The 15,602-nt window shown below is 41.9% G+C and overlaps 1 protein-coding gene across 5 annotated transcripts in view; it reads left to right on the top strand.

Annotated features, from left to right (window-relative positions):
- Nucleotides 1-1,752: 1,752 nt before the first annotated feature.
- Nucleotides 1,753-15,602, top strand: part of DENND1B (DENN domain containing 1B) — a 185,941-nt gene continuing 172,091 nt past the window's right edge. For all 5 annotated transcript variants that reach the window (XM_075833379.1, XM_075833382.1, XM_075833380.1 and 2 more), the window contains exons 1-2: nucleotides 1,753-2,122; nucleotides 11,502-11,566. In XM_075833379.1, the coding sequence (XP_075689494.1) occupies nucleotides 2,106-2,122; nucleotides 11,502-11,566 (82 nt within the window). In that variant the 5' untranslated portion in view covers nucleotides 1,753-2,105. The remainder of the gene's footprint in view (nucleotides 2,123-11,501; nucleotides 11,567-15,602) is intronic.

Genomic DNA, 15,602 nt, shown 5'->3' with positions numbered 1-15,602 from the left:
TTGGTCAGGCAGGTTTAATAATCAATACCTGAGAGAATAGATTTGAATATAACAGATCATTAGGGTTTGTTCACACGTGCACGTCCGTTACGGCTGAAATTACGGAGCTGTTTTCAAGCGAAAACAGCTCCGGAATTTCAGCCGTCATGGCACGTGCAGGCGTTTTTCGCTGCGTCAATTACGGACGTAATTGGAGCTGTTTATCTATGGAGTCAATGGAAAACGGCTCCAATTACGTCCCAAGTGACAGGTACTTCTTTGACGCGGGCATCTTTTTTACGCGCCGTCTTTTGACAGCGGCGCATAAAAAAAATGACCGTCGGCACAGTACATCGTAAGACCCATTCAAATGAATGGGCAGATGTTTGTCGACGCTTTCAAGCAGTATTTTCGGACGTAATTCGAGGCTAAAACGCCTGAATTACGTCCGTAAATAGTGCGTGTGAACATACCCTCAGGGTATGTTCACACGGCTTATTTACAGACGTAATTCGGGCGTTTTCCACCTCGATTTACATCCGAAAATGCGGCTCGATAGCGTCGGCAAACATCTACTCATTCATATGAATGGGTCTTACGATGTTCTGTTCCGACGGTCATTTTTTTTACGCCCCGCTGTCAAGAGGCGGGGCGTAAATAGACGCCCGTGTCAAAGTGCCTGTCACTTCTTCAGACGTTAAATGGAGCCGTTTTCCATTGACTCCATGGAAAAACAGCTCCATTTATGTCCGTAATTGACGCAGCGAAAAAGCGCCTCAACATGCCTTGACGGCTGAAATTACGGAGCTGTTTTCTCCTGAAAACAGCCCTGTAATTTCAGCCGTAACGGACGCTGCCGTGTGAACATACCCTTAGGGTATGTTCACACGGCCAAATTTCAGACGTATACGAGGCGTATTATGCCTCGTTTTACGTCTGAAATTAGGGCTGCAATACGTCGGCAAACATCTGGCCATTCATTTGAATGGGTTTGCCGACGTACTGTGCAGACGACCTGTTATTTACGCGTCGTCGTTTGACAGCTGTCAAACGACGACTCGTAAAAATACAGCCTCGTCAAAAGAAGTGCAGGACACTTCTTTCAGACGTTTTTGGAGCTGTTTTCTCATAGACTCCAATGAAAACAGCTCCAAAAACGAGTTGGTAAAAAAATGAGTTGGTAAAAATGCGAGTTGGTAAAAAACGTCTGAAAAGCAGGGTCTGTTTTCCCTTGAAAACAGCTCTGGATTTTCAGACGTTTTGGTTGACTACGTGTGAACATACCCTTACTCTGAAGACTGTCAGATCCCAGTGATCGTCACTATGGAAATGGGCAAAACTATAGGAGTAATGTGCCCGGTGCTGATGTAGAGGTGGCGTGAAATCTGACGTCACACTATTATTTGACACTATCAGTCCTCAAATCTTCAGCTGGAAACAGTCCTACACGTCACACGTCAGCCATGCTTTCAGTAGGTACAGTCCATTTATCCACTACTGTCTGCGTCCACACACGTCACCTCACAGGGCTGTGTGCATTCACTGTACATGGAGTAACAGCACAGTCTTACTCCTCCGTGCACTGTATACTCTGTAGGGAGGAATAGACAGTGTCACGACAGTGAGGTGCTGGCCGTCCCGGCCCCGTATCACCATGCTGTATCACCCCCTCCTGCCCGTCTATCTCCTCAGTGCTATCTTCCTATCTCCTGCTCCCCTCCCCCTGCAGGTGACGTCAGCGGAGGCTCCACTGGTAACTTCCTGGTCACACACAGAGCAGGGACAGCTGTGGACAGATAGACAGCACTGAACCCACAGAGAGACAGCGGGGGACAGCGACAGACAGGGACATTCATACATTATGAGAGAGACAACTTGGGACAGTGACAGGAGCGAGAGAGACAGCTCAGAGTAGAAACATGCAGCACATAGGGGACACACTCATGTAACACAAGGGACACTAGTCTACACATAGGAGCACAGGTATAGTACACAGGGGGCACACTACCAGCTTATGTGCAGGGCTGGGGCATGTATAGGACTGGCACTGGGTCACATACACGCTAAACAGAGTGACAGATATGTCAGAGACCCAGCTAACTGACTGGCATTGAGATGAGCTGAGTATGGACTCAAGAACCAGGTGAGAGCAACAGGAGCCTGTAACTCTATCTATCTATCTATCTATCTATCTATCTATCTATCTATCTATCTATCTATCTATCTATCATCTATCTATCTATCTATCATCTATCTATCTATCTATCTATCTGTACTTTGCCTACTATTAAAACTTTGGTCATGAGTATTAAAGGGGTTGTCCGAGACTTTAAGAAATTAAATCGGCTGCTGGATATTTTATAAAATAAAAAAAGAAGCGTTACTCATCTCTTAAAGCCCTTGCCGTTCCAGCGCCAGATCTCCATTGGTCTCCGCCGGTCTTTGTTTACTCGTCCTGCAGTGATGACGTGCTGCACATCCATGTGACCGCTGCAACCAATCACTTGCATCAGCGGAGTCGTGGCCATACATGCTAGCATCACCGCTGAGGCCAATGATTGGCTACGTCGGTCACATGGATGTACTGCATAACGTAGTTGCAGGAAAAGCAAAGACCGGCAGGGACCACCGGAGCATCAGGACTAGAGTAGGGGGGATTTAACAGGTGAATATTGTTTTATAACATATCCTGCTGCCTTTAATTAATTTCTTAAAGTCTCAGACCACACCTTTAAGGATCGGTAGGCCTGGCAGCGGGGGCATGTTTGATTAGATCCCTATAGATGTATTCTACATCAAGAGATCGTATGTTTTCTTCTGCAAACTCAGTCCTAGATATCTTCTTGCGGATGGTATTTTTATGAGGATCGGTCATGGGGGGCCTCTGCGGTAGACCTGTTTTCAATTGTAGGAAAAGAAGCTCCCAAGTCAACTGTTAAAAATTGTACTAAACCCTTTACAGTTTGTAGGGTCCCCAGATTTAAGTTAATCGCAGGAGCCCCCACCATTCGTTATTACCATTGAAGGAACTGCAAAGAAAATGTTTCTTTACCCTTATTTTTTCAAAGGAGATCTGTGTGTGCCAACATGGTGTCTCCTAAGAGAAGCAGAGTGTGGCAAAGGGGGCAAGGCTCTCAGATGAGCTCTTCAGCCCCTTTATGTTAGAGATCAGTGGGTTTCCCAGCGGAAACTTCCACTGATTCCCCCACTGACATTTATGGCATTTCCTATCGATATGATAAATCCCATTGGTATTATATGTAGATATAAGTTGACAGTGGCTTTATTAATGTGAAGTCCCCCCCCCCGGTAATCTTACTATTGAAAGACAAGTTTCATTCCTCATGAGGAGGTGTCAAGCATTCAAGTTGTCACGTGGATGATTAGTGTGGTCTCTCACCCTCAGTGCTGTCACCCACAGACTCTCATTTAAAGGGAAGGTTTAAAGCATTTTTTGACATGTCATTTAGGCCTTATTCACACGAACGTAAAACAACGGCCGTCACACGGACCTATATCATTAAATGTGGCGTTCACATGGCCGTTTCAATGGACCGTGTGAACGGTCTGTGAAAAAAATGGGATATATCCAATTTTTTTCACGCTTCTCATCCCTCCATAGACTCTAGTCTATGGGGGATGCGTGATATCGCATCTCGCAGCCTGGATGCACCTTGGACGTGAAAAACTCCGGTTTTTCACGTCCGAGATGCGCAGCGCCTGTCTAAATCTAGCCTCGGACTTGTAAGAAGATGTTATCCAAGGGAGTCTGTGCCCTGCACCCAATAGTCCTATTGCAGTCAATAGGAGATTCAGAAGATCTCGGAGTCAAAAGACGAAGGGGCACCGTGAACAGAGCAATATCATGGTCCCTTTGTTTTAGAGATCTGTGGGTGCCACAGAACATAAACCCCCACCAATGACATCTGACATGCCAAAAGACGTTTTAAGGTGAACCTTAACTTAAAGGATAAAGTTAGGTGTATAGAGAGCAATTCCTCAATGTATTGTTACTAATGGATTTCCTTACTGTAAACATTTGTATAACCTGCAGATGGAAACATGGGACAACCATGGGATACTCTGAATTCTCCTTTTGGGCCTGTTCACATCAGCATCGGGCTTCCCTTCATCGGTTCTGGTCGACCTTTCCGTCAGAGGAACCGATGAACGTAAAGCCAAACGGAAACCATATCTTCCGTTTGCATTACCATTCATTTCAATGGTAAAACTTACGTTGAAATTGGTTTCCGTTTGTTTCTGTACCATAAAGTTTCCATTTTTTTTGCGGAAACAATAGCATAGTCGACGATGGCAGAGCGAGAGCAACTCTTTGTTAGTGGCTCTCCCGAGTGGTGGACCAACTTAATCACGTTCAGATGCCCTATTATCGTGGTGAGACAACCCCTTAAAATAAAGAACACGCACATTGCACTAAATTGCAGATATTCACTGTATAAAAGCCACTAATCTCTCATCTGTATGGACGACTTATGTAGACAGATGTGCAAATCTTGAGTGTTCATGAGGCCGTAGTTTTAGGCTAGGAGGCAGCTTGCTGCATCAGAAGCCTTTCCACAGAACTCTGTATTTAAGGTGAAGGAACGTTAAGGACGTGATGAACTGCTGGTTCTTTGTCATGTTTCTACTAGACTGCTTTTTTAGGGGTTTTTTATGTTTTCTTTCTGTTTATTATTTAGCATATAAAACGACTCAATATTTGGTCGTATACAAAGTTTCAATCTAGTTTGAAATGTTGCTTTTTATAATACTTCCCCTGTAAACACTTAGCGGAGGCCTCACCTTCTCCCCACATCTTGTTCCTGCTTTTATGGTAAAGGGATTTTTTTCATACTTCTTAAAAGTTTCTAAGCTGTGATAACCTCCTGTTGTGTATCTTATTAGTTCCATCAAAGCACCTAGGTACACATTCTTGAATACTATCCGTTATCATATCTCACATTTAGGTCTTATTCACACAAACGTATTTTACGTCCGTGATGTGCACATGAAAATCACGCACGTCGCACGGACCTATGTTAGGCAATGGGGACATTCAGACTGTCCGTGATTTTCACGCAGCCTGTGTCCGCTGCGTAAAACTCACGACATGTCCTATACTTGCCCGTTTTACGCACATCACGCACCCTTTGAAGTCAATGGGTGCGTGAAAATCGCGCACGGCACACGGAAGCACTTTCGTGTGCCGCGCGTGATTTGTGCTACAGTTTGTAAAACAAATAAATTAATGAAACATAAAGGCACCTCCTGCTTTTATGTTTCTAAACATAAAAACAGAGTGTCATAACGATGCCATACGCGCGAAAATCACGCAGGCACGCACCAAATACTGATGCCACACGGAACTGCTACGCACGCAAAACGCAGCATTTTTTGCGCGCGCAATACGCACACGCTCATGTGAATAAGGCCTTAGTCCAGTATTCTATGACGTTCCGTTGTCCGCCATGTATTGTGATGCAATCCCGCAAGTGAAATGTGAGCGGTGTTTGTTAGCACAAGGGGGTGGGGGGGGGGGGCTGTTATGTGGTTTCCACGATAATTGCAATAATAACCAACACTGTTGAATCTGCTGTTGGAAATGGCAGACTGATGACCTCTCATGTATACACGTGATGTCATGCATTCCCATAGGGTGACATTGCAATGAAATTTATCATGCATGCTCAATAATCACACATATTAAAATGCAGTGGAGCCCTGGACATAGAGGGGTATCCCCATCTAAGACATTTATGGTATATCCGCATCCGGGCGGTGAAACGATAGAGAAGTGGCTGTACATGTGCGCAACTCTCTCCATTGACTGCTGTGGGAGGTACAAAAACAGCCGAGCACACTTGTAAGGAAGAGATATATGTAGAACTAGCCTGGGGAGCTTCAAGTATATTATGTCACGTGCCCAACATTGTTAAATTTTAGTGCAATTTCCTCAATTTTCACTGGCTCATAAATTCAGAGATCTTATGACACTGTGGTTTGGGCTGGGAGCCTACCAGCCTGGCATTATGCCTATTTTATTACTGTGTTCAACATGTGGGTGGCAGCCGGAAAATCTGATGGCAGAGACTGGACATTGCTGTCCTAAATATAAGGCTCTGAAGGGTCAGGCATGCCACACAGTTCTCAGCCTTCCCGCAGCCAACACACCTGCTGTATCTTACTCAGGATTCTTCCATCTGCCCACCTGTCACAGTATATGTCTGATTCACTCTCACTGCCGTCTATTTGTTTAGCCCAATAAGGCCCGGGCTACACCTAGACTTTTTTGTAGCGCTACTGATAGATTTTTTAACTCTGTTTGAGTGACAGCTGCAGTCCACAAGATTGCAACTCTATGTATTTATGTGGACTGCAGCTGTAGCTCAAGAGTTAAAATCAAGCAGTAGCGCTACAAAAAGTCTAGGTGTAGCCCAGGCCTAAACCTGCAACTGTTAAAAGTTAATATAGTTTGTGTGACAGATTTTTGTTTCTAGTCGGACTTGAGTAAATCAATAATGCAGATGAGTTATATCGGAGATCAGGTTGTAAAATAGTGTTTTCGCTCGATCTAATTATAACCACGACATGGAGTGGGAGGATATAAATAGACGCTTGAGTCAGCAGGACTACTCGGTAGTCAGAGAATAGTATATAGCTATTCTTTGTCATTTATAAGGTTATACGTGGAGCCCTAAATGACTAATTACGTTTTTAGCAGCGCTTCATTATATTTAGGTTACGTTTTCCAGCAATGAAAATGATCCCATTGGGTTATTCTACTATCTATTCTGAACAAATTTCGAAAACCTTGACAGTGTAGAAATGTTGCGTTCACACTTTGCAGTCATATTTCGCCTTTTGTCACGATTTTTGTAAGATTGTGGCAAAAATGCATTTGTTTTGCAAAATCAATACATTCTTGTGGAGCCGCTCCAAAAAAATGCTGTATGATTTCGACTTGTGAACACTTCCTAAGGGCTCGTTCACACAACCGTTCACCAATCCTGTACAGTTCCGTTATACATCATTGGGCATGAGCCCTAAAGCTATGGTAACATCGCGTTTTTTGCCTTTGTTTGACATATATGCCGGGAAAAACTCAAGATGTATACGTTAAACGTAGGCTGTGACGTATACGCTAGAAGTGGCATCCGTCACCATAGTGTTAAGTGGTATCCGTTAAGCAAATACGCCAATAACTGGGATCATGAGATTTTATCACGTCTCTATTAAACGGATGCCATTATAGTCTATGGGTGACAGATGCCATTAAAAGGGTCCATTAGACATTGCGTTTGAGTTGCGGTTAAAAGTGCATTTAAAAAACGCATGTGCTTTTACTGTGATTTGATGTGTTTTCCAGTAAAACCTGCAAATGTATCGAAAAACGCTTCAAAACGCAGTAAAAATGCATGCGGTATTTGGATGTGGTTTTTCAGTTCAGTGTTAACTGTACCTTAAGCGCAACGTCTGAATGAACCCCTAAGCACCCGTTTAACGTATTTGTGTGCTATAGACTATAATGGTGTTGGTTATTGAAAAGCCTGGGACGTATATGTCACCCATAGACTACTATGTTAAAAAAAACTATATGTATATGTTTCTTTGCAAGATCTACTATGCTATTCCATCCTTCAAAAAAGGTATACGGACGTCTACCAGTCCAACGGAGGCCAAAGGGACACTCTAGTGAGCCCTATAGACACGTTTAGCGTGTACTTCGGGAGCTTTCCCGATGTACCTGCTAAATGTAGGTAAAAAACTGAATGTGAATAGAGTCTTAGGCTTAAAGAGGCTCTGTCACCAGATTCTCAAATCCCTATCTCCTATTGCATGTGATCGGCGCTGCAATGTAGATAACAGTAACGTTTTTTTTTTTTTTTTAAACTTTCATTTTTGGCCAAGTTATGACCAATTTTATATATATGCGAGATTTCGTTTCACTTGCTGCAAATCTCACAGAAAAGATTCAGAAGTGTCAGGATTCTGAATACACATGACGTCCAGGCTGGATGGTCATGTGTATTCATTATCAGGACACTGCAGTAACGTTAATCTCTGTTTATGTGGCTGCACATCGCTGCTGTGTAAATCAATGGAGATGAGTGTATGACGCTGACTGGTCACTGATTGGTCAGTGTCATACACGTAAACACGCTCAGTTAAAAACACAATACACGCCCAGTTGGACATAACGAAAAAAAAACGCCCCGTTGTCCATTTCAAACCTCATTTGCATATATATAAAATAGCTCATAACTTGGCCAAAAATGAACGTTTTTAAGAAAAAAAAAACGTTACTGTTATCTACATTGCAGCGCCGATCACATGCAATAGGAGAAGGGGTTTCAGAATCTGGTGACAGAGCCTCTTTAATTCACACCTCAGAATTCGGTGGATAATAATAATAATCTTTATTTATATAGCGCCAACATATTACGCAGCACTTTACAATTTAGATAGAGTGGTCTTTTGACTATTGTTTGGCCGACATATATCAGGATTCCACAGCCTCAACTGTATTGAAACTATTGGCTGCCGATTTCCATACAACTATATACAGAAAAACCTACGTATACCATGCAGTTATTTTTAGTGTGAAACAATGACAGATATATGAAACTATATAGGCATACACATGCCATTTAGAATGAAGTAACATATTGATCATAAGATTGTAGGTAATCACATGGCTGCCTATCCGTGTAGCGGCCACGTGGCGGTGTGCTGTGTGGTGATGTGCGGAATTGTCACGGTTTTACAATGTGGTTTTTTTCGCCCCACCACTTGTACAGCTGAAGCACAAACGGACGCTGCCTGTGCGGGCGGCCTGAGGCTAGGCCTACACTGTCCATACAAACGGATTTAGTAGCTTGAAAATCTCTTCAAAATCACTCCAGTTAAGCGAGTCCGTGATTTCTTTTTTTCTTTAATTGTTAAATGCTGGGAGTTCTGAGCGATTTTAAAAAGTAGTAGCTACTTTTTGCCTCCAGTAAAATGAAAATATAATATAACAGTAGTATATAATGAAAAAGTCTAGGTATATCCCGAGGCTAAATGGCTGCTTGCAGATAATAATACATTTGAACTCACGAGAAGAGCAGTAAGGCTGGGTTCCCACCGGTCGGATACGTTGCGTAAAACGACCTGAAAAATCGGTACGCTTTTTTTAAATTAATTTTAAATTCCAACATTTTTTTTCCTCATTTGTGATTTTTGCAGCTGAATTGTAGCGTTTCAGCTGCAAAAGTTGCAACACTTGGCTATTTGTTGCGGGTTTTACATCCCCATTGAGTTCAATGGGGGAAAACCTGCAACAGAAGAGCAACGAATCCGCAGCATAAATTGACATGATGGGGATTTCAAATCCTAAGTTACGAACTTAGATGTGATCTGTAACAGCTCGATCAGAGACACGCAAGACCCGCTAATACTGAACCCACCAGTCCCGCGGACCTGACTGATACAGGTTTGAGCGCTAGATACAGCTGCTCTGTATACAGGATACAAAGCAGCTGTATCTCAAAAAGTAAAAATAATTTTTAATAAAAAGTATTTTGAAAGTTGCACCAATCTTTTTTTTATTCCCATCTCTCTAGGTTTTTGCTTTCCTCCTTTATTTTGGCCTTTCCACTGAACCTCTCAAGGTGCTGCTCGCGCCCCACAACTATTTGAGGCCTTGTGTTATGTTACTACATAGTAAAGTACTTTGACCACCTCAGATTTTTTTAAGTTGTTTTAGGCCAAATAGTTGTGATTTTTTTGATAATAGTCCATGGACATAGACATGAAATAAAAGTAGTCTAAAATGGCATTTTAGACTATTTTAGCCGATTTCAGCTTTTTTTCCCCCCAATTTTCATCCACTGACTGGTCGCGTTCTTTTGTGCAAACAACTGTGAGACACTCAAACTGGTTAAAAAGAAAAAAGTACTTTTAGAGTGAAAAAAATGTGGCCACAATCCAAACTGTCCTGAATCCTAAAACTATTTGTGACATATATCAAAATGCATATAATATAAAGGTAAATTTAGTATCGTATTTTACTTTAGGGTAACATTCTGCTAACCTACAGTTAAAATAAATATGTGAGCCGGTGACCTTTTATTCCAATTTTTGTGAAGTTTAGCCCTAATATCGTTTTATATAGAAAAGTTTTCTATATAAATCGTATAAAAATAAAGGCCTAAGTGTCATGAATCATGAGGATTTCCCAATAAAATAAAAACAGTTCTCGCCTTTAAACCAATACCAAAAATGTCTAATGTTTGCCTAAAATTACCCTGGTCCTTATTTGGGTAAGCAAGTCTCTTCCTTTAGTATTCAAATGGCAGTCTGTCCACAGGTTTAAAGGCTATTTACACCTTTTGAAATAATTTTTTTTTTTTATAAAAATTTCTATCAGTGCGTTTTGTGCAACTTTATAAATACTTTTTATTATAAATTATTTTTGAGATACAGCTGCTTTGCATCCTGTATACAGAGCAGCTGTATCGTGTGCTGGGACCCGAATCTGTCAGGTAAGCGGGTCCTGCGTGTTTTTGACACGCAGGATCATGTCGTTACCGATCACATATAAGTTAGTGACGCAGGGCCCGCTGTCACTGAACCCGTCAGTCCCACGGACCTGACAGATAAAGGTTTCAGCGCACGATACAGCTGTTCTGTATACAGGATACAAAGAGACTGTATCTCAAAAAGTAAAAATATTTTTTAATAAAAAGTATTTAGAAATTTGCACAGAACACACATTTTTATAAAAAATACAAAAAAACGATTTTCAAAGGTGTACATAGCCTTTAATCTTTATCGAAGAACACATTTTCCTCTATGAAGAGCTTACAGTTTTCGAGTCAATTTAATAATACTGTATATGCAATACTTCTGTTTTGTGACCATTACATCTAATTATCCGAAAAGGGGGTAGTCTAGTCATAAATGGCATATAGACTTCTGCTCGGCTTCTATACACCTATGAGGGTATGGTCACACGCAAACTCAAAAACGTCTGAAAATACGGAGCGGTATTCAAGAGAAAACAGCTCCTGATTTTCAGACGTTTTTTAAGCCACTCGCGTTTTTAGTGGCGTTTTTTACAACCGTTTTTGGAGCTGTTTTCAATTGAGTCTATGAAAAAACGTCCCAAGAAGTGACCTGTACTTCTTTTTCGCGGCCGTTTTTTTACGCAGCTGTTTTTCAAAACGGCCGCATAAAAATACGGCCCGTCGGAACAGAACACCGTTTTTCCCATTGAAATCAATGGGCAGATGTTTGGAGGCGTTCTGTTTCTGATTTTTCGTCCGTTTACGGCCTAAAAAACGGTCGAAAATAGGCCGTGTGACATACCCTGAGTGGAGTGTATTTGTTTGGTAAGGAGAAAAGCAATTGATAATAGGGCAACTTGTCGTAAAGTATATCTGATTGTTGTGTGGCAGTTCTTACAAAAAAAAAACTTAAACTGTCATATGCGCTTCTATTATCTTATGTACAGAAGAGTTGATGTTCTGCTTGTGTTGCAGGGAGAAGCCTGAGAGAACATTTGATTTGGTGCTGAAGGTGGAGTGTCCTGTATCTGAAAATGAAGGTAACTAACATTGTTTTTTAAAATGTTACTCTGGTGCTTGAAGATTGTTTTTGTTGGAATTAGACTTGATTTTGCACCTTCTAAAATCTGAAATGCGAAGATCTGGTGCTTTTCCTGGATCATGATAGTCTAGGGGCAGGCACAGAGGGAATAAATATATTCTGCCTCTGCTGGATCCCAGAATATCTAGAAGATGGAGTATTTATTTATACAGAAATTGGGTTGAGTTTCCATAATCTGGAGGAAGTAGACCAACCTAATCCCTGAGATCCCTGCATGATGGGACCTTGGGTGAGTAAGATTATGACGGCCGGTGTATTTCTCACTATGCACAGTAAATTAACGGCAACTGGTCGGGGGGAGTCGCAGCTCCTGAATGAACTGGACTTATTTCTAGTAGCGAGCTTCTAAAAATGAAAGAGTGAGTTCTCCAAAACGTCATAACTTTACCACATAAGTGACAGTCTTCTGAAATCCGTGATAGCAGTTTGGAGGCAAATAAATAGGATGTGTCAATGGGGATGTTGAAGTCACCCATGATGATAATGAGGGAGCCAGTGGATAGGAAGTGTAGGAGCCAGGTAGGGAAGTGGTCGATAAAGGTGACGACAGGGCCTAGTGGTCGGTAGCTTATGGCCACTTGGAGGTTGGAGCAGAGGCGTAACTTTATGCTCCTGCGCTCCAATGAAAAATCTGTAACAGGCCGCCCCAAAGTATCATAAGTCATTTATAGTACTGGTCAACTCATATGGGAAAGAGACCATTTTGGCCTCCTTGGGCTTCGGGGCACGGGTTCAACCGCAACCTCTGCACCCCCTATAGTTACACCCCTGGGTTGGAAGGAGAGTAGATGCAGTCAGAGTGTTCTTCAAAAGTAAGGTGAGTGGGGTTGGGTTGAAGGAGCAGTTCTCTATTGCCAGACGGGGAGTGTACATTATGTGTGAGCATTATCTTTTCTGTAGGCCTACACTGTTTCTCTGTTAAATGAAGAGGACTTTGTGTGGTTTTGTGGCCGCAACAAATATTAAACTCATGAAACTCCTTCCTTTTACAGAATAATTTTGAAGAAGTTGTTTTTTCTTCTGAAAGAATGTAATGTTTATTCTATGTGAGTCAGAGTGAAATAATGTGCATGGTTACCTGTTAACATCCAGATGCAAAAGTAACGGTCTTATGGTTGTATACTGAAAACCAATTTATTTCCAAGTGTGAAAGAACCTGGTAGGCTTCCTTTACTCACACGTTATGTGTGGCCTGTTTTTTTGCCCAGAAAACGCATGACAAAACACCTCAAGGTTTATGGGACAAAAATGCCACTAAATAATGCTACAAAGCGAAGCTTGCTGCAATTTTGGAAAAATGACACTGACCCCAAAAAACGCAGGTGTAAATAAAAAAAAGCCACCTAAAAATCCACTATATTTAAAGGGTGTTTCATATTTCCCCATTGACTTCAAGCTCTCATTTGGCTGCTGCGTTGTCACCTTTTACATGCGTTTTTAGTGTCTCTCTTTATTTAGCTTATTTTGTACATCCATGGTTCCTGGCATTTACCATACCTAAATAAATACCGCAAAAACGCTACAAAACCTAAAATGCTATGTATGTAGGTTTTCTCATATTTCACTATAGACTTTAAACTAACATCCGACCTCAGCGTCTTTTAAGTAAAAACAAAAAAAGTTGCCAATTATAGAACACGTTACATTGTGCAACAATTTGTGACTTCTTGCCATTTTACGCCACCTCCACCAATTAAAAAAAGTGGTTTGGCCATTGCTTAGGGGGCGAGGCCACCCGCGGCCTGACAAATTTGCTATAATTTATGCCAGAAAATTATAGCTGAATTATAGCAGAAATCTATACCAGCTCGTATCTGGCTTAGATTTCCCTTTCTGGCGCACTGAAAGACAGAGATGCGCCTAATTTATTTTAAGAGGCGCTCTTAATGTTGAGGCTGGGGTATTAAATGCCAGTCTAAGGCCTCATGCACACGACCGCATTGTTTTTTTCCAGTCCGCAAATCCACAGGTCCGTAGCGTTCGCAAAAAACTCTTGTTGTGCATCCAGTATTGGTGAATCCGCAATTGCGGACTGTAAAATGACTTGTCCTGAGTTTTTATGGTCTTCAATTGCGACCCCCGCACCGATCCGTGTAAATCATGGTCGTGTGCATGGGGCCATAGTAAAATCACCCCATTGAGTCCAATATTTCCACATATTAAAGTGAACTTGTCCCATTGAACATACTGTGCTATCTCCGGGCATGGAGCAGGAGCAGCTGAGCTCGACGACTCTTCTCTTTGATATGTGCGGATAGGACACTATGTTCAACACTAACTTGCAGGATCCATGTGAATGTTTTACTAGATTTATTTTTTGCTATTTATTATGGCCATTCAGTATTTCTTTGCAGCCACAGTTGTGTGAAATCTGACATGGTAGGCTTGTATTGGCTTTTAATGATCTATATGAGCCAGGGTGTCCACCCCACGCTGCAGTTCACTACGTTTATGACAGAAGTTGACATTGCACGATCTTCACCTTCCTAACAGAAGTAAATCATGCACAACCATGAGTGGTGCGCCTCTTGTCAGAGCGATTGATCTTTTATATTGTGCGAACGTTCCATGGAGCATGACTCGGTCAGGTTCTCATCCTCTAAATGTATACATCAATGTTTCCATACACCGACAGCAAACCAGATATATTAGAAAGTTGCAATCTACAGTAATCACGCCTACGGCTCCATGGTAATGTAGTAATGTCTTCCAATTTTGGTAAAATTACGGGATTACAGAGACCTCCCTGTGGCTTTAAAGTTTGCTGGGTATTGTCAGAAAACAGCAAAGACCCTGACTTTTCTATGGAAAAAGGTGTTAAATGATATTACAAAGTTTGCTTGTTTGAAGCTGCAGGCCGAACTAACTTTAAGTTTGCGCTCCATTCTTGTCATCCTTCAATTTGGAGTCTGTCTCATAAAGCAAGTCTACAAAGCCGTCCCTTGAGCCCGTGTCCTACACCTTCCAGCCTGAACTCTTCCCTCTTTGGAATGAATTCTTCTTGAATTCATCCATTTAAAAGTAGTAGTATTTCTGTCATTATCAGCGTGATCCTCAACGCTAACACATCTCCGACTCCCAATGGATCTGCATGTTTTCTGTGTGATGTGTTCACAGCTAAATCCAGAATAATACACAGCTGCCCCCTGCCTTATGATTTCCTGCTAGTGTCATTAACACCAGAGCCTTGGCAGGGCTTCAAAAGAAAACGCAGCTTAAACACAAACACAGGAACTCATCGGCAGTCATTGGGATCCTAGACTGGAGCTGCACCGCTGACTAATGGAAAAACTAGCAGCGTGCAACATAGCAAGAAATAATACAATGTTAATGCCTAACACTTTCTAAAAATCTCTGGCTTTTGCTTATTTCAGAGCATTGCCATTATGGGCTTGTCCACACACAATGGAATTGCTGCAGGAAATTTCTGAAAAACGCAGACATTCTGCTGCAGCAAAAACGCACCATTTCCTGCGGTTTTTACGGCAGAAAATGGTGCCTATTTTGCGGCGTTTTTCACAATTTTAAGAGTTGGTGACATCTCCTCTGAAGCAATTCCACTTTCCAAAGCAGGAATTGACATTCTGCGGTCCGAAAAATACGCACCGCAGGTCAATTTCTGCTCTGAATTTTTACGCAGCGTGTGGATGAGATTAGTTACATCTCATGCACTATGCTGCTACTGTATTCTGCTGCGTTTGTTCCGGCTGAAATTCCAGAAAAAACGTGGCAATTTGAGGCCACATTCACACGATGCATATTATGTGCAGATTTGCCGCATAATACAGCACCAGCACAAGTAATCTCATCTACACGTTGCAGAATTTTTCAGTGTGTAAATTGACCTGCATTGTGGATTTTAAAATCTGCAGCATGTCCATTTTACCTTGCGTTTCTGTTTTAGAATTATATGTGACCAGTTTATAAAAAAAAAAAAATGCACTAAAATCTGCAGCATAAAAACCGCACCTATT

The sequence above is a fragment of the Rhinoderma darwinii genome, chromosome 7 (genome assembly GCF_050947455.1).
Source record: "Rhinoderma darwinii isolate aRhiDar2 chromosome 7, aRhiDar2.hap1, whole genome shotgun sequence".
Lineage (NCBI taxonomy): Eukaryota > Metazoa > Chordata > Amphibia > Anura > Rhinodermatidae > Rhinoderma > Rhinoderma darwinii.
Note: the sequence above shows the minus strand (reverse complement) of the source record. Positions and strands in the feature narration are given on the sequence as shown.